The 27,954-nt window shown below is 45.9% G+C and overlaps 2 protein-coding genes across 5 annotated transcripts in view; one reads left to right on the top strand and one right to left on the bottom strand.

Moving 5' to 3' along the window:
- Positions 1-21,838, bottom strand: part of PNPLA7 (patatin like domain 7, lysophospholipase) — a 339,713-nt gene extending 317,875 nt beyond the window's left edge. The window contains exon 1 of one of the 3 annotated variants that reach the window (XM_073558322.1): positions 21,705-21,838. The gene's annotated coding sequence lies outside the window, so the exon portion shown is untranslated. Of the gene's footprint in view, positions 1-21,343; positions 21,483-21,704 lie in introns of those variants that run through there. The other 2 variants (XM_073558321.1, XM_073558323.1) reach the window with 2 other exon arrangements.
- MRPL41 (mitochondrial ribosomal protein L41) lies at positions 21,831-25,647 on the top strand. 2 transcript variants are annotated; one of them, XM_073558328.1, is made up of 2 exons: positions 21,831-21,937; positions 25,169-25,647. In XM_073558328.1, exon 2 carries the CDS (start codon positions 25,178-25,180, stop codon positions 25,583-25,585), a length of 408 nt encoding a protein of 135 aa, XP_073414429.1. In that variant the 5' UTR covers positions 21,831-21,937; positions 25,169-25,177; the 3' UTR covers positions 25,586-25,647. The 2 variants fall into 2 exon arrangements, with proteins under 2 accessions (XP_073414429.1, XP_073414428.1); XM_073558327.1 differs by having other exon boundaries at positions 21,918-21,992.
- Positions 25,648-27,954: the final 2,307 nt, after the last annotated feature.

Raw genomic sequence — 27,954 nt, 5'->3', positions numbered from 1 at the left:
AGGAGTGCACCCCTATATGTGAACAAGGGAGGGAACTAAGGGTGCTGTCATGGGCCTCCGAAAAATACTGTTACCGGTACGTAACTTAATACTTTATTCGGACTCCCATGACAGCACCACGAGAGAATTACAGAGATGTAAACTAACTTAGGGAGGGACTACAGCCTGCAGCACCCTTAGCCCGAAGGTGAGGTCTGAGGAGGCACCCATGTCTAACCGATAGTGGTTAAAAAAGGTGGAAGGAGATGACCAGGTGGCCGCCTTACATATTTGATCAATTGATACTCCAGATCTCTCCGCCCAGGATGATGCCATGGCCCGAGTGGAATGTGCCCTCAGGTTCTGTGGAGCCGGACCGCCACCTGCTGTGTAGGCAAGAGAGATAGCCTCCCTAATCCACCTTGCTAATGTGCGTTTTGATACTCTGTATCCTTTCCTGGAACCTTGGAAGGATAGGAATAATGCGTTCTCCTTCTTCCAAGGATCCGTGGCTGCTAAATATGTCAGTAAGCATCTTCTAATATCTAACGCCTGGAGTTTCTGCTCTTTAGGGTTGGTTGGGTTAGGGAGGAAGGAAGGCAGAACCATCTCCTGTGTCCTGTGGAATTGTGTTGCTACCTTGGGAAGGTATGCTGGATCTGGCCTTAGGATTACTCTATCCTGTAAGAACTCTGTGTAAGGAGGCAATCTGGAAAGTGCCTGTATATCGCTCACCCTACGCGCGGATGTTATTGCTACCAGGAACGCTGTCTTAAGAGATATAATCTTTAGTGAGGCGGAATCTAAAGGTTCAAACGGACTTTCTGTCATGGCTGTAAGGACTAAGTTTAAGTCCCACGGTACGCATCTGTCCTTGTGTATAGGTCTCGATCTGGCCGCTGCTCTGATGAACCTTGCTACCCAATAATCCTTTGCAATATCAGCTGCAAACAGGGCCCCTAAGGCTGAAACTTGTACTTTTAACGTACTTGTGGAGAGACCCAATTCGAAACCTTTCTGGAGAAATTCCAGAATATGTTTCGTGGGAATTCCATCTCTGATGTCAAAGTGAAAGGTGGACAGGAAGCGTTTCCAGGTCCTAGCATAGATATTAGTGGTGGTTAATTTTCTGCTTCTTAGGAGGGTGTCAATTAAGTTCTTGGAGAACCCTCTATTTTTTAATAGTGACCTTTCAAATACCACGCCGTCAAATGAAGTCCCGCTACATGTGGGTGGCTGACTGGCCCCTGGTAGAGGAGATCCGGAAGGTTCGGCAGTACCCAGGGATCGCCTACCGACATGGTCCTCAACCACGCGAACCAGGTCCTCCTGGGCCAAAAGGGGGCAATCAGTATGACTCTTGCCTGATCCTCTCTGATCTTCCTGACTACCAGAGGAAGAAGATTCAATGGTGGGAAGGCGTATGCCAGAGAAAAGTCCCATCTTATCAGTAGGGCATCCACCGCCAGGGGATTTTCCCTGGGGTTCAGAGAGCAGAACAATCTTTCTTTTCTGTTTTTTCTGGTGGCAAAGAGGTCTACCTCTGGCTGGCCCCATCTGCGGACAATCTGGCGGTAAATATCTTTGTTCAAAGCCCATTCTCCTTGTCTTAGAGCCTTGCGGCTTAAAAAGTTTGCTCTTATATTGTCCTTTCCGCTGATGTGGAGCGCGGTCAAAGATAGACAATTTCTCTCTGCTATCTGGAGGAGCCGTTCTGTTATCTGCATCAGAGCGCTGGAGCGGGTTCCACCTTGGTGGTTGACATATGCTACCGCTACCTGGTTGTCCGAGTGTATCCTCACATGATGGCCCTGCAGGTAGATAATGAGTTTCTTGACTGCCCGCTCTATCGCCAATAGTTCTCTCTAGTTGGATGAGATTTCAGAATTAGAATCCCACTGGCCCTGTACCACTATGTCCCCCATATGGGCTCCCCAACCGAAGGAACTTGCGTCTGTGGTTATAATACGGGTTATCTGTGTTATCCAGGGCACCCCTGACGCTAGGTTCTCGCTCTCAAGCCACCATCTCAGTGATGTAACAGTTGAGGGGCTTAGACACATCCGACCCTGTAAGGAGCCTCCAAGGGCCCTGCTATTAATCAAGACGTCGTTTTGAAGGGTTCTGGTATGGAACTGTGCCCACCTTACTGCTGGGATGCATGAAGTTAGAGAACCTAACAGGGACATGGCCTGTCTGAGGGTCATAGATGGATTATCCATTGCCCGAAGAACCTGCTCCTGTATCTTTTGTAATTTATCTAGAGGTAGCAGGCACCACTGAGTGTCTGAATTTAGTATCAACCCTAAAAATTTCTGTATTTTTAAGGGCTGGAGTCGGGATTTCTCGTAGTTTAAAATCCATCCCAGGTTTTCTAACCTGGATCTAGCTTTTTCTATCTGGGATTTACAATGACCCACCGATTTTCCTACAATCAAGAAATCGTCTAAATATGGAATGATTAAGACGTCAACCTCTCGTAAGTGAGCCATAACTTCGGCCACTAACTTTGTAAAAACCCTGGGTGCTGCTGAGAGACCAAAGGGAAGGGCTCTATACTGAAGATGACGTACTGTGCCCTCTACTGAAACTGCCACCCTCAGGAACTGCTGGAAGTCTGTATGGATAGGTAAATGATAGTACGCGTCTTTCAAATCTATGACTGCCATAAAACAACCTTTAAACAATATTTTTATTGTTGTATTAATGGACTCCATTTTGAATGTATGATTAATCAAAAACTCGTTAAGGGAACGAAGGTTTATAATCGTTCTGAATGTGTTATCAGGTTTCTGGATTAGAAACAGGGGAGAGTAAAACCCTCTTCCCCTTTCAGCCTCTGGAACCTCTACCAGGACATTTTTCTGACATAGGCTCAAGACTTCCGCTTCTAAAGCCGCTTGTTCGAGATGAGAAGATCTTAAGGGGGTCAGTTTAAAGGTGTCCCGCAGGATCTGGGTAAATTCCAACCTAAGCCCGGTGGATATTACCTTACGCGCCCAGTCACTATTCGTAATCTGTGACCATGCCGGGAAGAAGGATGACAGTCTACCCCCCACGGGAACCGCTAGTCATTGATTTGGTTTCTTTTGATCTCTCGACGAGCGTGTAAACATATAGCCCGTACCTCGTCTCCTTCTGTCTTCCCATCTGGGTCGATCTCTAACAGGCGAAGAGTTGCGCCTTCTCCCCTGGCCAAATCTCCTTCTACCAAATGGGCGACGGTAGGACGCTGATGAAAGGTTTGGGAATCTTTTCTTGTCGTCCCCCGCCTTTTCAAGCAGCTCGTCTAGGACAGTTCCAAACAAATATTCGCCCTCACATGGAATCACACAGAGCTTTGCTCTGGACTGGATGTCTCCCTGCCAGCACTTTAGCCACAGGGCTCTGCGAGCTGCGTTAGAGAGACCTGCTGCTCTGGCGGCCATTCTCACTGCATCCGCTGAGGCATCTGCCAGGAAGGCTGCTCCCTCTTGGATGGTCGGTAGGGCCCCAAGAATTGTCTGTCTTGATGTACCCTGTTTTAGTTGTGACTCCAACTGGTCCAACCAGACCATCATGGACCTGGCCGTGCACGTTGAAGCCACTGCTGGTCTTAAGGACCCGGCCGCCATCTCCCAGGTGTTTTTCAGGAAAGTATCAGCTTTCCTGTCTAAGGGATCTTTAAGGGATCCCATGTCCTCAAAGGGGAGCGAGGATTTTTTTGATGCCTTCGTAATGGCAGCGTCTAATTTGGGGGCTCTGTCCCAAGAACTTACTGCTGGATCGTCGAAGGGGTATCTCCTTTTGAGGGCTGGTGGTAGCGACCCTCTTTTGTCCGGTTTTTTCCACTCTCTGTGGATCAGATCCTGTATCTTTTGATTTAACGGAAAGACTCTCCGCTTCCTCTGTTCCAGCCCACCGAACATGACATCCTGCATGGATAAATGGGGTTTAGGCTCCTCTACCTCCATTGTCCCTCTGACTGCTTTGACCAGCTTGTCTACCCGGTCAAGAGGCAGACAAAATCGCCCCGAGTCCTCTTCTCCTGAGGAGGACGAGGGAGATGAAGCCTGGGAGTCTCTGCTTTTTCTCCACTCTACCGAGGAATCAGACTCCGCCGGGACCTCGCCCCTTAGACTTTGCGGCTGAGACAAGGACTTTAGGGTTTCCCTCATTTCTACCCTGACAATGTCTCTCAAACTCGCCGCTACTGCAGGCGACTCTTCTGCCACCGTCTGCTGAATACAGGGGGGGCACAATCTTTTGAGGCACGCGTCCGGTAATGGGCATGCACAGAGTGCGCATTCCCTATGCTTATTTTTACTTGTAGCTTTTTTTCCCTAGAAAAAGAAAAACACAAAAGGGGGGTCCCGTCACTGAGTGAACTTTCACGAAGATCACTTACCAGTGCCACAATCAAGTACCGGAGAACGAGGGGGATTTCTTTCGGTCGATGCTCCTGTCTGCCTGGAGGAGCTCTTACGAGTGGACTGGTCACTTCGTCCCGCATTACTGTCACGGGACCCTTTCTTTTTCTGTTTGACCTGCCGAAGGTCATCCAGGGGCGGCAGTGATGTTTGCCGCTGCTGCCCTTGCTTCTGCCGCTGCTGCTGCTGCTCTCGATCGCTTTCCATTACCACTGCTGCTGCTGCACACTGCTGCATGTAGTAATGTGGCCAAGGCAAGGTACCCTGCCCGGGTCCCGCCTAAATACCCCCTCCTCCGGTCAGCAGTATCCATGCCGCGCCCCTCCCCCCCCCTTAACGGAGCTCCCTACCCCAGCTGGCGCCCGACCCATCGGTGTTTCCGATGGGCGCCGCCATCTTGGAATCGCCGCGCATGCGCAGTGGCACGCTGACCCGGAAGCGCCTCCTCCGCCCGCCCCCTGACGTCACCGCTACCCCGGAAACGCCGGAAGCCCCGCGGGACGCCCGGGAGCTCCGGAGCAGCGCCCGGTCGCAGCCCCCTGCACAGCGCTGCCAACATATCTACGCCGCCGGAGCCGGGAATCCCCGGGGGGGTATACTTACCGGCGGCGGCTTAATTCCGGAGACGGACATACTCCGGACGCCGCTCCCTGCTGTCCACGCCACCGCCGTGAAACCCATCCTGGGCCACCGTGGCGCCTTCCTGGAGATCCGAACCAGGCCGAGGTAGGAGACCCCCTCGCTACCGGTGTCGGCTGGCCGGCCTGGGATCCAATTCTTCTGTAGGATCCCGTCCCCTCAGGAACAGGAAACCAACTGATGCGTGGGAGAGGTGCCGCCCTTTTGTATCTGTAGGTTTCCTGTTCCTATGGGGCGGATCCCCTCTCTCGTGGTGCTGTCATGAGAGTCCGAATAAAGAAGGGCTAAATTCTGGCTTTACTAGCAGAGGACTGAGCGTCATGTTGCCTCCATCCTTAGAATTTCTAAGATGGCAGTCCATTACAACAAGGTCAAGCAGCAGACATTGGGGGAAACAAAGTTACAGACCGGCAGAGGATGAAAAGTGCATGGCAATAACAGTTCGTAACAGGCTCCTAGAGGCAGGGCTCAAGTCATGTAAAGCTAGAAAAAAAGCCTTTCATCAATGAGAAGCAAAGGAGAGCCAGGCTGAAGTTTGCCAAAGACCATAAGGATTGGACCATAGAGGACTGGAGTAAGGTATTCTTCTCTGATGAGTCTAATTTTCAGCTTTGCCCAATACCTTGACGACTAATGGTTAGACGGAGACCTGGAGAGGTGTACAAGCCACAGTGTTTTGCACCCACTGTGAAATTTGTTGATCAGTGATCATCTGGGGATGCTTTAGCAATGCTGGAATTGGGCAGGTTATTCTTTGCAAAGGACGTATGAATCAAGCCGCATATAAGGTTATCCTGGAAAAACAGTTGATTCCTTCTGCTCAGGCAATGTTCCCCAACTCTGAGGACTGGTTTTTCCAGCAGGACAATGCGCTATGCCACACAGCTAGGTCAATCAATGTGTGGATGAAGGACCACCACATCAAATTCAATTCCAGTCATGGGCAGCCCAATCTCCAGACCTGAATCCCATTGAAAACCTCTGGAATCTAATGAAGAGGATCATGGATAGTCACAAGCCATCAAATAAAGAACTGATTAAAATTTTTGTACCAGGAGTGGCATAAGGTCACCCAAAAGCAGTGTGAAAGACTGGTGGCAAGCATGCCAAGACGCATGAAAGCTGTGACTAAAAATCATGGTTATGCCACAAAATATTGATTTCTGAACTCTTCCTGAGCTAAAACATTATTGTTGTTGTTTCTAAATGATGAACTTGTTTTCTTAGCTTTATCTGAGGTCTGCAAGCACTGCATTTTTTTGTTATTTTGACAATTTCTCATTTTCTGAAAATAAATACAAAATTTATTGCTTGGAAATTCGAATACATGTCAGTAATTTATAGAATAAAAGAGCAATTTACATTTTACACAAAAATCTACATATAAAGAGAAAAATCTACATATAAAGAGAAAAATCAGACAAACTGAACAATTTGCAGTGGTCTCTTAATTTTTGCCAGAGCTGTATATGTATCACCAAATATCTATTTATATAATTGCCTTGTAATCTTTTCATTTCCTGTTCTGTCCAGATGTCACCGTATCCCAGAATTCCAAGTGGAGGAAGTTCACCGACTGCCATACTGTGACACACAAGTGATGGGTGTCTCAATATGGAAACTGCTGCTGGTACCAACCTATTGTGCGGTACCACCAGCGGAACACTGTCGTACCACACACACTCTATACGCCATACACACACACACACACACACACTCACACAGCCTCTTGCGCGGTACCACCAGCGTTACACCGTCGCGCTGCGCCTGCGCGAATTCCGCACAGGCGCAGTGAATCATTCGGCTGATCCCGGCGGCAGATGCCTGATGTGAATACAGGCAGAGGAAGCTGGTCACATTAAAGGGGTTTTTCCACGAACGAAAGTTCATTTTAAAAATTGTCTGTGTCTGACCGTGTAAGGAGCATACCACATCTCCTGGGTAGTGGAGGAAGCAAAAGACAATACTGACATTACAGCAGGGGATCACAGAGGATTAATTTTGTGAGGCAAAATATTTCACTGACTGTTTTTAAACAATATTTTACCTCACAAAATGTATCCTCTGCAATCTTCTGCTGTAATGTCAGTATTGTCTTTAGCTTCCTCCCCTGCCCAGGAGCAGTGGTATGTTCTGTACACGGTCAGACACAGACAATTTTTAAAATGAACTTTCGTTCGCGGGAAAATCCCTTTAAATAGAAATTCCTCCTGACATGCTGTGCACTGACTATTTAGTGATGGGGTACACAGGTCAAACAAGAGATGACATGACAGGAGAAGACTGCAGATGGGGGAGAGAGAAAGCGCACAGGGGGGAGACAGCACAAACGGGACAGCACATGAGGGGAGAACACAGCACAGGAAGGAGAGAGACAGCAGACAAGGGGGATAGCACATGGGGTAGACAGGTCATAGAGAGCACAGATGGGAGAAGTCAGTACATGGGGAAAGAGAGTGTGGATAGGTGGGTGAGCACATGGGGGGAGATTCTCAACGCTGCAAAGCCTGCCCCCATCGTGACATTGCCGCCCTCCCGAAGGGATAATATCAGGCCTCCAACTAGTAGTTCTACATTACAATGCATTGTACACAGATATGACATATCATCCTATGTATACAAACACATTAGTATCCTGTGTATACATGGATAAGGAACATGGCTGTACACTATAAATCATAGTGTATAAATACAGTACTGTGCAGCGTATACAGGTACGTCATCACAGTGCATAGATACTGTACCGTGCAGCGAATACAGGTACGTCATCACAGTGTAGATACTGTACCGTGCAGTGTATACAGATACGTTCAGTATGTAGATATCTCACCTGTAGTGTATACAGATACATCACAGAATATAGAAATCGTAGTGCAGTGTATACAGGTACGTCACAGTATATAGATAGCGTACCACGCAGTGTATACAGGTACGTCATCACATTGTATAGATACTATACAGTGTATACAGGTACGTCACAGTATATACATAGCGTACCATGCAGTGTATACAGGTACGTCATCACAGTGCATAGATACCGTACCATGCAGTGTATACAGGTATGTCACAATATATAGATATCGTACAGTGCAGTGTATACAGGTACGTCACAATATACAGGACGTCACAGTATGTAGATATCTCACCTGTAGAAAGAAATTTTGGAGAGTCCCAAAAATAGTTAAAATCCTAAAAAATTTATTTCAAACATTTTAAAAGATCATATGGGTTGGGGTTACATCTCAACGAGTTTCTGGCAAAAGCCCTTATTCACTGAGATATTCACCTGTAGTGTATACAGATACGTCACAGTATATAGAAATTGTACAGTGCAGTGAATACAGGTATGTCACAGTATATAGATAGCGTACAGTGAAGTGTATACAGGTATGTCACAGTATATAGATAGCGTACAGTGCAGTGTATATATGTCACAGTATATAGATATCACACCTGCAGTGTAAACAGATACGTCACAGTATATACAGTGGTGGCCAAAATGATTGGCACCTCTGCAATTCTGTCAGATAATACTCATTTTCTTCCTGAAAATAATTGCAATCACAAATTCTTTGGTATTATTATCTTCATTTAATTTGTCTTCAATGAAAAAACAAAAAAAAGAATTGTCCTAAAGCCAAATTGGATATAATTCCACACCAAACATAAAAAAGGGGGTGGACAAAAGTATTGGCACTGTTCGAAAAATCATGTGATGCTACTCTAATTTGTGTAATTAACGGCACCTGTAACTTACCTGTGGCACCTAACAGGTGTTGGCAATAACTAAATCACACTTGCAGCCAGTTGACATGGATTAAAGTTGACTCAACCTCTGTCCTGTGTCCTTGTGTGTACCACATTGAGCATGGAGAAAAGAAAGACCAAAGAACTGTCTGAGTACTTGAGAAACCAAATTGTGAGGAAGCATGAGCAATCTCAAGGCTACAAGTCCATCTCCAAAGACCTGAATGTTCCTGTGTCTACCGTGCGCAGTGTCATCAAGAAGTTTAATGCCCATGGCACTGTGGCTAACCTCCCTAGATGTGGACGTAAAAGAAAAAAAATGACGAGAGATTTCAACGCAAGATTGTGCGGATGGTGGATAAAGAACCTCGACTAACATCCAAACAAGTTCAAGCTGCCCTGCAGTCCGAGGGTACAACAGTGTCAACCCGTACTATCCGTCGGCGTCTGAATGAAAAGGGACTGTATGGTAGGAGACCCAGGAAGCAGGGCTGTGGAGTCGGAGCTCATTTTGGTGGAGTCGGAGTCGGTATAAAATGGACCGACTCCTAAAATATATAATAAATTGGGTACAGTAGTTCAATGCAGAATGTGCTGAATATTTTTTCATAGGAATTTGGGAAAGTTATGAAATGTCCTATAAATGGCTGTTGTATTCCTGATCTAAGGCTACATTCACACACAGCGTTTTTGCTGCATTTTTTGAGGATATGTTTTTCAGCTGCAAAAGCAGATCAGATTTTTAAAAAACCGCATCACCTGAAAGGTTTTTGAGCTCATAGATAATGTTTTCAAAAGCAAAAGCAGATTAGAAATCTGCTCCATCCATTTATCCATATCTGTCTATCCATATCTTATCTGTACCAAAAAGAATGAAAGCCGGATAGCACAGAGACTAAAGGCCCTTTTACATTTAGCGATGCACCAGCGATCCGACACGGTCAGGATCGCTGGTGCATCGCTAAATGATCGCTAGTGAGCTTTCACACAGAAAGATCTCACAGCGATGCAGCAGCGACGCAGCGCACGATACTCACCTTTCACACACACAGCGATGAAGACGTCCTTCCACCCGCCTCCATGCGTCGCTCGTCGTCACAGCAGGAAGCTGACGACGAGAAATGGAGCCGGACATTCTCGCGCGATCAGCGATGGACAGCGGGGGGGCCGGTCGGAGGTATCACACATAGCGATATCGCTATAACGTCACAAAATCGGTGACGTTATAGCGATATCGCTATGTGTAAAACCCCCTTGAGGCTATGTGCCCACGTTGCGTTTTAAAACGCAGGCTAAAAACCGGACTCCTTTCCCAGAAATCGCGTGTTTTTTCCGCGCGATTTCACCGCGATTCTGTTCGCGATTTTGCCGCGATTTTCTCAAGCACTTTCCAAGAATCGCTTGGAAAGTGATTGACAGGTTGGTCACACTCGTCAAACAGTGTTTTTGACAAGTGTGAGCAGCTTTTTACTATTGAGGCCGCCTATGCGGCCTCAATAGTAAAAGATAAAATGTTAAAAATGATTAAAAAATAAAAAAAAATCGGGGTATATTTACCTTCCGACGTCCCTCGCTGCATTCCCGGGCCACAGCGCTCCCAGTAATGCCTTGCGAGACCTGTGATGACTTTGGTCTCGCGTTACTATAGCGATCTCGCGAGACCGCTAGAGTCACGCGAGACTACGTCACCACAGGACCTTGCCGCAAGGCATTACTGGGAACGCTTAGGCCGGGAATGCAGCGCGGGACATCAGAAGGTAAATATACCCCGATTTTTTATTCTTTTTTTTACAGGTGTATGGTACCCAGGGCCTGGAGGACGGTCTCCTCTCCTCCACACCATGGGTACCAACCGCACATGAGACGCTTAACTTCCCGCATGGTGGGCATAGCCACATGCGGGAAGTAAGCGATTCTCATGCACTCCTATGGGTGCGGAATCGCGGCAATTCTTTGCGATTCCGCACAAAAGAATGAGCATGCTGCGATTTTTTCCGCGATGCAATTCCGCCGCGGAAAAAAGCGCAGCATTAGCACAGCATGTGCGGAATGCCATAGGATTGCATGGGGGGGCGTTCTGTACACGATTTTTAAACGTTTTCGCGCCGAAAAAACGCTTAAAAAAAAAAATCACATCGTGGGCACACAGCCTTACACCTTTTTTTTTTTTTTTTTTAGCACCAGTCAGGTACACCTCATAGCTGAACAAAAGGACGCCCAGGACAGGCATTGCTTGTCTTCAGTAACACATCAACATCAATTGATAGTTGGAATAAATAGACTGCATTCACCACATCTTCTTAAGGTGCAGGCTTTATTTTCAAGTGTAGGGGTGTGCAGTATGAGGTTCTGCAGCAGCTGAGGTGTCAGTGCTCTGAACTCCAGCACCAGTGAAGCTCCTCCTCTACAGACAAGGGTGCAACACAGACAAGTAAACATATTCAGAAAGAAGGAAGACACTTATCTCAGAAGAATTGCTAGAGTGAACACCAGGATAACAAGATTAAGGTAATTCTTAAAGCATATTTAAACTTTCAATAAACTGTGCATAAATCAATAGTCCAGTATACTGTTTGTTTGTTTTTTTCTTTGAGCTCATATACTTTTGGGAAGCTAGCTTTTATACACTATACATACAATATACAGGGAAAATACAGCAACAGGATTGACGAGGACTTATATGAGGACTTGTATAGGTACAGAAGCCAAAACATCAAGTTATTAGCTCTGTTATCAGTTTCTTTGTTCCTGGAGTATGATACACAACAAACTTGCTCTTCATAGACTGTGAAGCATTTAGTGAGCTGTACGCTAATAAGAAAAGCCTTGGAAATTCAAAGTAAAGCTATCTAATAACATATTTTACAAACTTTATATTTGTCATCTGTACTATTGATTTATGCAAAGTTTGTTTTATTTCTATCTAAAATTATACAGTGGGGAAAGTATGTATTTGATACACTGTCGATTCCCACCTACAAAGAATGGAGAGGTCTGAAATTTTTAATCATTAGGTACACTTCAACTGGGAAAAACAGAATCTACAGGAAATATCTGACCTCTAATTGCAAACAAAGATTTCTGTACCAAATATCAAGCTCTGTTTTTCTATTGTATCAAATACGTATTTCATGCAATAAAATGCATATTTAGGCCATGTGCACACGATGCAGATTTGCAGCGTTTCCGCAGCGGATTTTACCGCGCAGAAACGTTGCATATCCGCATTGTGATGTACAGTACCTTTAAAATGAATGGAAAAAAAAAAAAAAACGCTGTGCAGACGCTGCGGATTTTTCCGCGCGGTTTTCCTGCGGTACAAAATCCGCAGCATGTTGCTTCTTTTGTGCGGTTTTCTATCTCCCCTGTTACCAAATCCGCAGGGGGAAGACCGCAATGGAAAACCGCATGAAAACAGCGTGAAAAATGGAAGAAATCCGCAGGAAAAATGCAGGTCATTTGACCTGCGGTTTTCTTCCATTCTGCACGGAAAAATCCACAGGGCTCAAAACTCCGTCTGCACTCAGCCTTAAATCATACAATGTGATTTTCTGGATTTTTTTAGTCTGTCTCTCACAGGTGAAGTGTACAATCGCAGACCTCAAAGTTCTTTGTAGGTGGGAAAACTTGCACAATTGTCAGTGTATCAAATTCTTATTTTCCCCACTGTACATGGTTCCCCGTTCTTGCTGGAATTATAATATACATTATTTTATAGGACAAAATTATTTTGAGAGTGAATTTATATTACTACAAAATGTCTAAGAAGCTCCCCATGAAGTCAGCTGTATTTGAGCATTTCACAGTGACTCAAGATGAAAAATATTTTGTGTGTCAATGAATGATAAGTGACCCAGAGGAAAACAAATGCTGTGGATGCCAAAATCAGCGCATACTCAGGCAGTGATAAAAATGCTCCTACAAGAGGTTCCAATCTAAAAAGACATTTACAACGCTTCCACCCAGAAGTTTTCAAAGCTGTGACTGAGAAAGATAACAGCAGCACCAAGAAACCCGAGCCCAGCACTTCCTGCCAGGCAAATGAGGAGGAAAGAGCATCTCAAACATCATTAGCAAGATATTTTGTAAGTGACAAAGTTACTGTAACAATGACAGCAGATATGTTTAAAAGACAGCTCATACAGCTTGTTGTGAAGGACGGTCTACCATTATCATTATTTGCACGACCAGCTTTTACAGCTCTTAATGGAGAAATGGCCCGCAAACTTGGTGTTTCTCTGGAAAGAGAAAGTATTAGAAAATTAGTGATTGAAGAAGCCCTTAACCAAAAGGAAGATCTTAAAAAGACTCTCAAAAGACGCTTCATGTTTCTTAAAATGGATGCCTGCACACGTCACAGAGTGAACTATTTTGCCATCAATGTTCGATATGTTTGTGACAACAAAGAAATTGTTACCAAGACACTGGCAGTAAAAGATACTAAGGCTGTGTGCCCACGATGCGATTTTTAAGCGTTTTTGCCACGATTTTTGGCACAAAAACGTTTAAAAATCGTGTACAGAACGCACCCCATGCATTCCTATGGCATTCCGCACATGCTGTGCTAATGCTGCGCTTTTTTCCGCGGCGGAATCGCATTGCGGAAAAAAAAAAAATCGCAGCATGATCATTCTTTTGTGCGGAATCGCAAAGAATTGCCGCGATTCCGCACCCATAGGAATGCATGAGAATCGCTTACTTCACGCATGTGGCTATGCCCACCATGCGGGAAGTTAAGCGGCTCATGTGTGGTTGGTACCCACGGTGTGGAGGAGAGGAGACTGTCCTCCAGACCCTGGGTACCATACCCCTGTAAAAAAAAAAAAAAAAAAAAAAAAAAAGAAGAATAAAAAAATCGGGGTATATTTACCTTCCGACGTCCCGCGCTGCATTCCCGCCCTAAGCGTTCCCAGTAATGCCTTGTGGCAAGGTCCTGTGATGACGTGGTCTCGCGAGATCGCTACAGCAACGCGAGATCAACGTCATCACAGGTCTTGCAAGGCATTACTGGGAACGCTGAGGCCCGGGATGGCAGCGCGGGACGTCGGAAGGTAAATATACCCTGATTTTTTATTTTTTTATCATTTTTAACATTTTATCTTTTACTATTGAGGCCGCATAGGCGGCCTCAATAGTAAAAAGCTGCTCACACTTGTCAAACACTATGTTTGACGAGTGTGACCAACCTGTCAATCACTTTCCAAGCGATGCTTCAAATCGCTTGGAAAGTGCTTGAGAAAATCGCGGCAAAATCGTGAACAGAATCGCGGTAAAATAGCGGTGAAATCGCATGGAAAAAATTGCGCGATTTCTGGGAAGGAGTCCGGTTTTCAGTGTGCGTTTTAACACGCAACGTGGGCACATAGCCTAAAGCTCATCACAGCAACCAGTTTCTCCAGGCCTTAGTGGAAAAAGTTCTGAAAGATTACGAACTCAAAAAAGAACAGGTTCTTGCTATTGTAACTGATAATGCTTCAAACATGATAAGTACAATTAAACTGATGAATGAGAGTAATGAACAACAGCTAGAAGAACATTTAGGACTCAGTATGTTTGAGATGGAAGGCCACAGTGCTGTTCATGTAACGGAGGAACAAACAGATATTGCAACAGAAGAACAGCAAAATTATACTTTAGAAATAGATGATCTTGTTGAAGCTGCTTCAAAACACTTTGCTATTCATCACATGCGCTGTGTTGTGCACACGCTGCAGCTGGCAATAAGAGATAGTCTGCAAGAGGGACATGCTGGAAATCTGATTGGAAAAGTAAGGAAATTGGCTATTGCCGCCAGAACCCATAAAATTGATTCCATCTTGAAGAGACATGCTGGGAAAGGGCAAATGTCGATCAAGCCACTGGGTGGGGCAGCACTTATTTAATGATTGAGCGATTGCTTGAACTAAAACAGTTTCTTACAGATATGGCAAACCCTCAGGTAACCCTAAATGAAGGTCAATGGACACAGGTGGCTGAATTGAAGGAATTGCTTAATCACCCATTTACTGTGACTAAAAAAATTACAAGCTGAGGATTTAAGTCCTGGCATTTTCATAAGGGAGTGGAAGAACTTGCTATTTTGCCTGTCCCAAAGAGGAGGTTTAATCGCAGATGGCATTTCTGCTTCAATGAAATGGAGAGAGACACAGCTATTGGAAAATAAAAATTTTCTGGCAGCTGTTTATGTGGACCCAAGTCATCGTATACTGCTTGATGATCAACAGCTTACTAAAGGAAAAGAAGCTGACTGAGGTAGCAGTTAGGATGAGTGGCCTACAGGAGGACTTGGGTCCTGACAGTGCTACTGCTGCCATATCTTTATCCTCATCAGATGAGGAGTTTGACTTTGACAAGTATTTGGATGACATGGAGCAGGCAAAGCGTTGCCGCAAGGAAAAAGATTCCACTCCGTCTCCTATAGCAAGCAGATTGACCATATTTCAGCAAAATGTTTCACTTGCTCTCAAAGAAATAGAGAAATTCAACCGTTCATCAAAACTGACTGTGCATGAGGCAATTCCTTTATACACGGAAATTGTTAGAGATGTTGCCCATGTGGTTACGGCTTTGCCTCTAACCTAAGTTAGTGTAGAGAGGTTGTTCTCTGGCCTTAAAATTATTAGGTCAGATTTGAGGTCCTCTATGAAGGAGGATCTGATGGAGGCAATACTATTTCTTAGGACAAATTCATAGACTGCACAAATGCTATTTAGTATGTTTTTGTTGAAAACTGTTTTTTGCCACTTACATAGTTTATTACATAGTGTTATATATGTAATTGATATTACATAGTATTAGATATTTACAATTTATTACAGTTTTTTGTTCTAAAGTTGTATTCCAATAAATATATATTATGTTCTATCTAAATATCTTGATTATTGTATCACAAAAATGATTAAGTGTCTGATGTTCACATTGTACTACAATACATTTTTCACCTGAATATAAGCAATATATGCCGGAGTCGGAGTCACAGGTTTGACTTACCGACTCCACAGCCCTGCCAGGAAGACCCCACTTCTTACCCCGAGACATAAAAAAAGCCAGGCTGGAGTTTGCCAAAACTTACCTGAGAAAGCCTAAAACGTTTTGGAAGAATGTCCTCTGGTCAGATGAGACAAAAGTAGAGCTTTTTGGGAAAAGGCATCAACATAGAGTTTGCAGGAAAAAAAAAAAAAAAAAGAAGAGGTATGCAAAGAAAAGAACACACTCCCCTACAGTCAAACATGGCGGAGGTTCCCTGATGTTTTGGGGTTGCTTTGCTGCCTCTGGCACTGGACTGCTTGACCGTGTGCATGGCATTATGAAGTCTGAAGACTACCAACAAATTTTGCTGCATAATGTAGGGCCCAGCGTGAGAAAGCTGGGTCTCCCTCAGAGATCATGGGTCTTCCAGCAGGACAATGACCCAAAACACACTTCAAAAAGCACTAGAAAATGGTTTGAGAGAAAGCACTGGAGACTTCTAAGGTGGCCAGCAATGAGTCCAGACCTGAATCCCATAGAACACCTGTGGAGAGATCTAAAAATGGCAGTTTGGATAAGGCACCCTTCAAATATCAGGGACCTGGAGCAGTTTGCCAAAGATGGTTGGTCTAAAATTCCAGCAGAGGATTGTAAGAAACTCATTGATGGTTACCGGAAGCGGTTGGTCGCAGTTATTTTGGCTAAAGGTTGTGCAACCAAGTATTAGGCTGAGGGTGCCAATACTTTTGACTGGCCCATTTTTGGAGTTTTGTGTGAAATGTTTAATGATTTGCTTCATTCTCTTTTGTGCTTTTTCCTTGCAAGCAAATTAAATGAAGATAATACCAAAGAATTTGTGATTGCAATTATTTTCAGGAAGAAAATGAGTATTATCTGATAGAATTGCAGGGGTGCCAATACTTTTAGCCACCACTGTAGATAGCGTACAGTGCAGTGTATACAGGTACGTCACAGTATATAGATAGCGTACAGTGCAGTGTGTACAGGTACGTCACAGTATATAGATAACGTACAGTGCAGTGTATACAGGTACGTCACAGTATATAGATAGCGTACAGTGCAGTGTTTACAGGTATGTCACAGTATATAGATAGCGTACAGTGCAGTGTATACAGGTAAGTCAGTATATAGATAGCGTACAGTGCAGTGTGTACAGGTACGTCACAGTATATAGATAGCGTACAGTGCAGTGTATACAGGTACGTCACAGTATATAGATAGCGTACAGTGCAGTGTGTACAGGTACGTCACAGTATATAGATAACGTACAGTGCAGTGTAGGTACGTCACAGTATATAGATAGCGTACAGTGCAGTGTGTACAGGTATGTCACAGTATATAGATAGCGTGCAGTGCATACAGGTAAGTCACAGTATATAGATAGCGTACAGTGCAGTGTGTACAGGTATGTCACAGTATATAGATAGCGTACAGTGCAGTGTATACAGGCAAGTCACAGTATATAGATAGCGTACAGTGTAGTGTATACAGGTACGTCACAGTATATAGTGTGCAGTGTATACAAGTACGTCACAGAATATAGATGGCGTACAGTGCAGGGTATAAAGGTATGTCACAGTATGTAGCTAGCGTACAGTGCAGTGTATACAGGTACGTCACAGTATATAGATAGTGTAGAGTGCAGTGTGTACAGACACGTCACAGTATATAGTTAGCGTACAGTGCAGTGTGTACAGGTACGTCACAGTATATAGATAGCGTACAGTGTAGTGTATACAGGTACGTCACAGTATGTAGATAGCGTGCAGTGCAGTGTATACAGGTAGCGTACAGTGCAGTGTATACAGGTACGTCACAGTATATAGTTAGCGTACAGTGCAGTGTGTACAGGTACGTCACAGTATATAGATAGCGTACAGTGCAGTGTATACAGGTACGTCACAGTATATAGATAGCGTATAGTGCAGTGTATACAGGTACGTCACAGTATATAGATAGCGTATAGTGCAGTGTATACAGGTACGTCACAGTATATAGATAGCGTACAGTGCAGTGTATACAGGTACGTCACAGTATATAGATAGCGTACAGTGTATACAGGTACGTCACAGTATAAAGATAGCGTACAATGCAGTGTATACAGGTACGTCACAGTATAAAGATAGCGTACAGTGCAGTGTATACAGGTACGTCAGAGTATATACATAGCGTGCAGTGTATACAGGTACGTCGCAGTATATAGATAGCGCACAGTGCAGTGTATACAGGTAGCGTACAGTGCAGTGAATACAGGTGCGTCACAGTATATAGATAGCATACAGTGCAGTGTATACAGGTACGTCACAGTATATAGATAGCGTACAGTGCAGTGTATACAGGTACGTCACAGTATAGAGATAGCATACAGTGCAGTGTATACAGGTACATCACAGTATATAGATACCGTACAGTGCAGTGTATACAGATACATCACGAGTACCAGCCTATCCCAAAGGGAGTGAGTCAAGCTGCAAAAGACCTCAACAACATATTCTATGCAATGGCCAGACTGTCCGACCTTAAAAAGTCAACTACAAAAGACCAAAAGAAAAACAGATCAACGGATGGTTTGACAGAGAATGTAAAGCCATACGGAAGACCCTGAGAACAGCCTCAAACAAGAAACACAGAGACCCCAACCACCCGGGTCTGAGGGAAGCCTATGAAACCATACAAAGGCAGTACAAAACCATCCTCAGGAGGAAGAAGCAGAGTTACATCTCTACCAAGTTTAACCAACTCCAAGATGCCCTCCAAGACAACTCCTTCTGGGAACTATGGAACCACATGGGCACAAAAGACAAGAAAAACAACATCCATATCCAAAATGGCAACATCAGGCTCCAGTACTTCAGAGACCTCTATAAAGACATCCCAAAGGAAGAACTAAGCCAAGAACAGGAAAGCATAATGGCAAAACTAAAAGCAATGGAGGAAAAAGTAAAAAATTTCCAAAACCCCGTGAATGCACCTATTACATTACAGGAAGTAGCAGAGAGAATCTCTTCCATAAGATGTAGAAAAGCCTGTGGCCTGGACGGAATCCTACCAGAAATGCTGAAGTACAGCCCACCAGAAATACAGGCTGCAATGGTTAAACTCTTCAATATTGTGCTAAGTGCCGGCTACTTCCCTCGTACCTAGAATCAAGGCCTCATCACGCCCATCCACAAGAATGGGGACAGGTATGACCCAGCCAACTACAGAGGAATAAGTGTCAGCAGCAACCTAGGAAAACTGTTCAACAGCATCCTGAACAAGAGTATCCTCAGTTTCCTCACTGAGCACAACGTCCTCAGCAAGAGCCAAGCAGGGTTCATGCCAAACCACCGCACCACTGACCACATCTACACCCTGCACAGCCTCATTCAGAGCCACGTGCACAACACAAAGAACGGGAAGATATACGCCTGTTTCACGGACTTTAAATAGGCCTTTGATTCGGTGTGGCACCCAGGCTTATTCCTGAAACTGCTGGAGAGCGGAATAGGAGGAAAGACCTATGATGTTATCAAAAGCTCCTACACCGAGAACCTCTGCAGTGTGAGTGTGAATGGCAGAAGAACGGCTTATTTCCAGCAGAGCCGGGGAGTCAGACAAGGCTGCAGCCTAAGCCCAACGCTCTTCAACATTTACATCAACGAGCTGGCTACCGTTCTGGAATCTTCCACAACACCAGGTCTCACCCTCCACGACACGCAGGTGAAATTCCTCCTGTATGCAGATGACCTGCTGCTTCTGTCACCAACCGAGAAAGGCCTCCAAGACAACCTGAAAATCTTAGAGAAATTCAGCTCCACCTGGGATCTACCAGTCAACCTAAAGAAAACCAACATCATGGTGTTCCAGAAGAGAAAGAGAAAATCAAACCAGCACCCTTCATTTGTCCTCAAGAACTGCGCCCTTACAGGAACGGACAAATATACCTACCTGGGCCTAGAGATTCACCGGTCAGGGAGCTTCAAACAAGCCATAGAGACCATGAAAGACAAGGCCAGCTAAACCTTCTATGCCATCCGAAGGAAACTCTACCATCTGAAGCCACCAGTGAGGGTCTGGTTAAAAATCTTTGACTCTATAATCGCCCCAATCCTCCTGTATGGCAGTGAAGTCTGGGGCCCTCACACCTACCCAGACTGGTCAAGGTGGGATTCCAGCCCAACAGAAATATTCCACAAGCACCTTCTCCAAGTCCATCGGAGCACCTCCAACAGTGCTTGCCGGGCCGAGCTGAGCAGATTCCCTCTACACCTAACGGTTCTAAAGAGGGAACTGTCATTCCGGGCTCACCTACAAAGGAGCAATCCAAGCTCCCATCACCATAAAGCCCTGACACATGTAGGGGAAACAGAAAAACCAGGACCCTCGGAACAGCCCACCCAAACTCAACCTGACCAAAACACCAATCACAGCAACCTGACAAAAGCCGGAATCAGGAAGATGGTAGACGAAGGCCAGGAGAGGTACATAAGTGACTGGAAGAACGACATCATCCGCTCACAGAAACTGACCATGTACCGAAGTCTACAGAGAGACTTACAGACTGGCCCCATACCTGGAGAAACTCCCGGACCCCAGAGACCGCAAGATCCTGAGCCGGTATAGACTCAGTGCCCACAGTCTGGCCATCGAGGTCGGCTGACACAGGCAGAGCTACAAGCCCAGGGAGGAAAGACTGTGCCAACACTGTGACCAGGAGGCTCTGGAGGATGAGACCCACTTCCTGCTACACTGCCCGAAATACTCAGCAGTGAGGGACTCTCACATCTCTTCCTGGATTTCATCACCATGAAGGAGGAAGTTAAAACATATATCCTGCTGGGGGAAGAAGAGAGAGCAGTGGAGATAGCAGCGCGGTATGTGAGCGCATGTCATAGACTGCGAGAAAGAGAACTATGATATGCCATGGACTTCTATAGCCCCCATCCTGGATCTGCCCCATGCCCCCCATTCACCTTCCCTATGCCATGGACTTCTATAGCCCCACCCTGGATCTGCCCCCATCCACCTTCCCTATGCCATGGACTTCTATAGCCCCATCCTGGATCTGCCCCCACCCACCTTTCCTACAGTCCCTATCCCCATTCCCTTCTGTACACTTGCTTTGGCAAAACTAATGTGTATTTAGTCCTGCCAATAAAGCTTCTTTGAATTGAATTGTATATAGATAGCGTACAGTGCAGTGTATACAGGTACGTCACAGTATGTAGATAGCGTACAGTGCAGTGTATACAGGTACATCACAGTATATAGATAGCGTACAGTGCAGTGTATACAGGTACGTCACAGTATATAGATAGCGTACAGTGCAGTGTATACAGGTACATTACCGTGCACTAGCTCCCTGCCAGTCAGTCACCCACAGATACATCAGGTATGAGGCCTGCCAGGCTGTACACTTCCTGCCCTGTAACTTGGGGGAGCTGCTGGTATCACTGGGGCCCTTGGCTCCTGCACTGCTCGCTCTTCCTATGGCCTCCAGGCCTTACACACAAGTACACATGCCGGCCACGATGACAGCTATCACCGTGTGTAATGACACTGGCCTCCTGCACTCAGCGCCGCCCCCGACCACTTACCGGCGGTCCCGTAAACAGCGGTCAGTACTGCCCTTACGGTAGATACTAGACTGTATGGGCTCCTTCCAGGTGTGATGTCAGGCTCAACCCTGCCCTTACTATCTTCCCCACCTGACACGCGTCACATGACTGGAATTCCCTACTGTGGATTGGCTGTTAGGAGATAGACCACTGACAAATCACAGCGCTGCTTCCCCCACGAACACATCCGGTGTCGCCCCCAACCCGAGTTAGAGCACTGACAAGTTGGCCCGTGCTCAGGGTGACACACTGCTCGCTCATACACAGTACCGGCAGAGTGCTCACTCATTCCTCTGTCCATACTTGTATTCCTATAAAGCTTTAACTTCTAACTTTTCACCTCAGAATCACTTGGCAGTCGCCATATGTGCAATTAGCTGCACGCCTTTCTCGCCTTCTCCGCCTCTCCCGCCGGTCGCTCGAGCTGTCTCTCTGAGACGCGCATGCGCTACACGCTTCAGCGCCTCACAGAAGCTGTACAGAACTGACCAATCAGCGCGCTTGACTCCTTAGTACTCGGTGATTGGCTAGATGAGATCAGAACGAGGCTTTACACGCACTGCTTAATTTGCGGTAGGTTCACGACACTGTCTCCTTGCGCTCGCTGCGCGTACGGCGCTATCTGAAGGTGAGAGGTTAACCATTAGCGTTCCGTTTGGCGCCCCACGAAACTAATCACGTATTGGGGCGCGGTTCCGCTTAGGACCGGGTGCTGTGATTTATCACTCACCTAGCGCTGGCTCTTGGATTTACTCCGCATATTGTCCAGTTGTGATGTCATCACCTCTGAAGCCTCGGCGGCCCATTGGCACTTTGTGCTCATAATGGGTACCTGAATCTGTGCCACATGTATATGCTGTGCGGTCAGTGGTAGTGGCATTTAGGGGGTTAAACACCAGTGATCGGAGCTTGCTCCAGTCGTAGCGGATAGAGGCATCCCAAATACACAAAATGGACTTTTTTTTTTTTCTTTTTTAAATACGGGGTATATTTTGATTCTGTGTCCTGAAAATTTTCGAGTTTTCTGTTTTGCCCGAGATGGGCAAGTGATTGGCTGCAGTGGTCACATTTGTGTGACAGGTACTTTCATCTGGTAGCCACTTAAAAGCCAAAGTCGATCCTGAGAATAGTATCTAAGGCAGGGGTCCTCAAACTTTTTAAACAGGGGGCCAGATTACGGTCCCTCGGACCGTTGGAGGGCCAGAATATAGTTTAAAAAAAATTATGAATAAATTCCTGTGCACACTGCACATATCTTGTTTAGAAGTAAAAAAAAAAATAGGAACAAATACAATAATAAAAATGAAGTTAAATCATCAAACTTACCGATTTTTTGGGTTCTTCGAATATCCTACACTTCGAGTTAATTTTTTCTCTTTCTTGATATCATTGTTTCCTAGGGATTCAAAATTGCTATTAGTAAAATACCAACATATATACAGCGCTACAAAAACAATATACCAGCAATAAAACTGCCCACACAGAGACATACAGACTGCACTGCCCATCAATGCAGCCTGATCAGTGCCCATCAATGCATTCTGATCAGTGCCCATCAATGCAGCCTGATCAGTACCCAACAATGCAGCCTGATTAGTGCCTATCAATGCAGCCTGATCAGTGCCCATCAATGCAGCCTGATCAGTGCCCATCAATGCAGCCTGATCAGTGCCCATCAATGCAGCCTGATCAGTGCCCATCAATGCAGCCTGATCAGTACCCAACAATGCAGCCTGATTAGTGCCTATCAATGCAGCCTGATTAGTGCCCATCAGCGCAGCCTGCTCAGTGCCCATCAATGCAGCCTCACCAGTGCCCATATTGGTGGAACTCCACTTTTACCTCAGGCTCAGACTGGTGTGGTGCAAGAATCCCCAATAGGCAGCATTGGTCCCTAAAAGGCAGGTAAATGTACCCAATAGGCAGCATACGTCTCCAATAGGCAGGTAAATGTCCTCAATAGGCAGCATAGGTCCCCAATAGGCAGGTAAATGTCCCCAATAGGCAGCACAGGTCCCCAAAAGGCAGGTAAATGTCCCCAATAGGCAGCACATGTCCCCAATAGGCAGCACAGGTCCCCAATAGGCAGGTAAATGTCCCCAATAGGCAGCACAGGTCCCCAAAAGGCAGGTAAATGTCCCCAATAGGCAGCACAGGTCTCCATTAGGCAGGTAAATGTCCCCATTAGGCAGGTAAATGTCCCCAATAGGCAGGTAAATGTCCCCAATAGGCAGCACAGGTCCCCAAAAGGCAGGTAAAAGTCCCCAATAGGCAGGTAAATGTCCCCATTAGGCAGCACAGGTCCCCATTAGGCAGGTAAATGTCCCCAATAGGCAGCACAGGTCCCCAAAAGGCAGGTAAATGTCCCCAATAGGCAGCACAGGTCCCCAAAAGGCAGGTAAAAGTCCCCAATAGGCAGGTAAATGTCCCCATTAGGCAGCACAGGTCCCCATTAGGCAGCACAGGTCCCCATTAGGCAGGTAAATGTCCCCAATAGGCAGCACAGGTCCCCAAAAGGCAGGTAAGTGTCCCCAATAGGCAGCACAGGTCCCCAATATGCAGCACAGGTCCCCAATATGCAGCACAGGTCCCCAATAGGCAGCACAGGTCCCCAATAGGTAGCACAGGTCCCCAATAGGCAGGTAAATGTCCCCAATAGGAAGGTAAATGTCCTCAATAGGCAGGTAAATGTCCCCACTAGGCAGAAAAATGTCCCCAATAGGTAGCACAGGTCCCCACTAGGCAGAACAATGTCCCCACTAGGCAAGAAAATATCCCCAATAGGTAGCACAGATCCCCACTAGGCAGGACAATGTCCCCAATAGGCAGGAAAATATCCCCAATAGGTAGCACAGATCCCCACTAGGCAGGAAAATGTCCCCAATAGGTAGCACAGGTCCCCACTAGGCAGAACAATGTCCCCACTAGGCAAGAAAATATCCCCAATAGGTAGCACAGATCCCCACTAGGCAGAACAATGTCCCCAATAGGCAGGAAAATATCCCCAATAGGTAGCACAGATCCCCACTAGGCAGGAAAATGTCCCCACTAGGCAGAAAAATGTCCCCAATAGGTAGCACAGGTCCCCACTAGGCAGAACAATGTCCCCACTAGGAAGAAAAATGTCCCCAATATGTAGCACAGGTCCCCACTAGGCAGAAAAATGTCCCCAATAGGTAGCACAGGTCCCCACTAGGCAGGAAAATGTCCCCACTAGGCAGGAAAATATCCCCAATAGGTAGCACAGATCCCCACTAGGCAGAACAATGTCCCCACTAGGCAGGAAAATATCCCCAATAGGAACCGGCATTAAAAAAAAAAAAAAAGTACTCACCTATGTCCCCGCACTGCTCTGAAGAGGCGCCCGCTCGTCTCCGTCTTCTTCCGGCACAGGCCCAGGCGGCGTGACATCATCAGACCGCGCAGGCGGCGTGATGACAATCACGTCGTCTCTGTGCACTGTGCTGCGGGAGGGCTGCGCAACGCCTTTCCTCGGCGCCTCGTCCCGCCCGCAATTACACAGCCCGCCGGCACTGAACTGCAGTGCAGTTCAAGATCTCAAAGTCGGCCTGGCGGAGGGCCGGATAAAAGTCTTTGGAGGGCCGCATGCGGCCCGCGGGCCGTAGTTTGAGGACCCCTGATCTAAGGGGTTACGCCATCTGGATTGCAGTTATAGAGGATCCTGGCTGTTAGAGCAGGGGGATGAGAGTACTTCATGGGTTAAAGGAAGATGAAATACTTCTTCTTGCAGGTGGTTTCCACAATGGCCGTCCTTAGTGATCTCTTATGATGTCTTTCCCACAGGAAGCCACCATGGGGCTGCTTCAGAACATCGTTCGCGGCTTCGTCCGAGGTTCTGACCGAATGGCCGAAATCACCAGCAAGATGGGACCCAGATCTTTCAACAGGGGCAGAGGGGCTAAGAAGGTCGGGTACCTGACCTCCAATAGGAAGTTCGTCAAAGTGAAGGAGATGGTGCCGGAGTTTATCGTCCCTGATCTGAGCGGCTTCAAGCTGCGGCCATACGTCTCATACAAGGCTCCTGCCGGGACTGAGGAACAGATGACAGCCAAGAGACTGTTCATGGAAACTGCTGCTCCGGCCATAGAGAAGGACATTAAGAACAGAAGCTTCGATCCCAATAATCTGGAAAAATACGGATTTGAGCCGAGCCAGAAGGGCAAGTTATTCAAGCTGTATCCGAAGAACTATGTGCAGTAGCCGAGATGATGGTGGACATTGACCCCTCACTACTCTGCTGTAATTATATGGATGATGCTGAACGCTGCTTATGTGTCATTTATAATGTCTGATTTGGGCTCGTGTACACCGCTATGTTTCATATGGAGCAGTAATAGGGCTTCATTAGAGGTGCATCCTCTCAAAATGCTTTTTGGGGGTCTATTATATGGATGCAACACCTCAATTGCCCACAGTTCTACTGAACGCTTGTGGCGCCTAAAGGGTTAGTCTCATCTTGTGATGATGAATGAACTATATCTGCTATCACTTTATGATCACTTTGACCCTCACAAATCCTAAGCATGAAGAGGGTTGGCTGTGCAGGGAAAACTCAAAAAAGGATGCAGCACTCTGTCTTGGTGGGTGATCCCCTGATCATCTATTAATGGTATATTATGGTTATATAAGATGGGAATACCCCTTTAAAGAAGTCTTGCTGGTACGGGAAATGGTGGTGATTGCTGGGTAGGTCTGACCTCTGCTCCTTCCCCAAACAATCTTGACAACCGTGCTCTGCAGAGCCTCTTCTTGAATAAAGTGGAGGTGCACACACTGGACCTCTGTTTAACTGATTATGGGACTGTCGTACAACGCTGAGCGCAGCAATTTATCAGTCCCCTAGAAAGCAGATTGTGTATGCACCTCTGCTCCTTCCAAGAAGTGACTCGGCAGAGCATTGTTCTCAGGATCGTGGAGGGTCCTAGGGTCAGATACACAACAATCAGCAAGTTATCGCATACCATATTGATAGGCTATAACGTAAGACTTTGGTAAACCCCCTTTAATCTACGACTCCTACTCAAAGTTCTGTTATGGCTGTTCTACCTCTTAGGCCTGTTTCACACTTCCGTTGACGTCAGTCAAAATCCGCCACTTTTAGAAAAAAACGGATCCGCCCCTTTTTTCTGGCAGATCCGTTTTTTTCCCCATAGACTTACATTAGTGGCGTATTTTGACTGATGGCCGTCCGTCACATCCGTTTTTTGACAGATCCGTGAAAATTTTAGCGGTTCCCGGGCGGAGGGGACGGACTCTGAAACATTTTTTCAGAGCGACAGTCCGCTATTTTCAATTGCGCATGCCCGGCAGAATTTCTCTGCCGAGCAATTTAACCTTGAATTGCATTTCTGGAAAAGCCGCAGCAATGCAAAAATCTCTCTCTTTCTTTAAATTTTCCCCTGCTAGCCGACTTCACCGGATCCGTACACTACACGGATCCGGTGACATCCGTTTTGCGCATGACGGAGGCGGATCCGTTTTTAACGGCTCTGGCGGATTTAGCCTCCCGTCAAATAGCGGAAATGTGAAACAGGCCTTAGGAATCCCAGGGCTCATATCTCATCACAGGCAAACAAATGTGACTGATGATGTGAACATGATGCACAGTCACTGTCAATTCGAAAGATGAAGTCCACAACTATTTCATATCCAACAGAACCTTAGGCTATAGTCACACAAAGTTTGGTAAGGTTTTAAAGGGAATCTGTCACCCCATTTCCAGCCTATAAGATGCGGCCACCGCAATCAGGGGCTGATCTACAGCATTCTGTAATGCTTAAAAGTATTTCATTAAGACACACATTTATTTCTTCAATGTAAAGAGTAATCTATATACACTGTGTTCCAAATTATTATGCAAAAATTTTTTCCTCATATTTTCTCTAAATTACCTATATGAATTGCAGTCATTGTTATTTTCCAGTCATCTACTATTCTAGTATAATTGCAATGTTTTTGAACAAACTGCCTATGAAAACAGTATATTTTTAAAAATAAGAAACACTCAAAATGCATGTTCCAAATTATTATGCACAGCAGAGTTTTCAACCTTTTTATTTTGAACAAAAAAATGGTCAATTGTTCAATTGTGAAATTATAAGCCTTATCAGCTTATTACAAAATGAAATCCAACTGTTTTCAAGTCAAAACTTTCTTCTAGGTGATGTTACATTTGCACATAGGACCCCTTGTTGGAAAGAAGCTTCTGAACTCTCTCGTCCATTGAATTTGTCAGTTTTTGAATGGTTTGGGCTTCCAATTGTTTTGCATGTGGACAGAATACCCTCCCAGAGCTGTTGCTTAGATGTGAACTGCCTCCCGCCATCATAGACACTCCTTTTGATGATGCTCCAGAGGTTCTCAATGAGGTTGAGGTCAGGGGAAGATGGTGGCCACACCATAAGTTTGTCCTCTTTTAAGCCCATAGCAGCCAGAGATGCAGATGTGTTATTTGCAGCATGAGACGGGGCATTATCATGCATGAAAATGATCTTGCTGCGGAAAGCACGGTTCTTCCTCTTGAACCATGGCAGGAAGTGCTGTTTTAGAAACTCCACATAGATTATGGA

The sequence above is a fragment of the Dendrobates tinctorius genome, unplaced genomic scaffold (assembly GCF_039654945.1).
Source record: "Dendrobates tinctorius isolate UK_male_01 unplaced genomic scaffold, ASM3965494v1 ptg000013l, whole genome shotgun sequence".
NCBI classification, from domain to species: Eukaryota; Metazoa; Chordata; class Amphibia; order Anura; family Dendrobatidae; genus Dendrobates; species Dendrobates tinctorius.
The sequence above is the reverse complement of the archived record's forward strand: the minus strand, read 5'-3'. Positions and strand labels throughout refer to the sequence as shown.

Excerpts from the sequence above, each read along its gene's own strand:
- MRPL41 (XM_073558328.1), top strand. The coding sequence starts at position 25,178 with ATGGGGCTGCTTCAGAACATCGTTCGCGGCTTCGTCCGAGGTTCTGAC.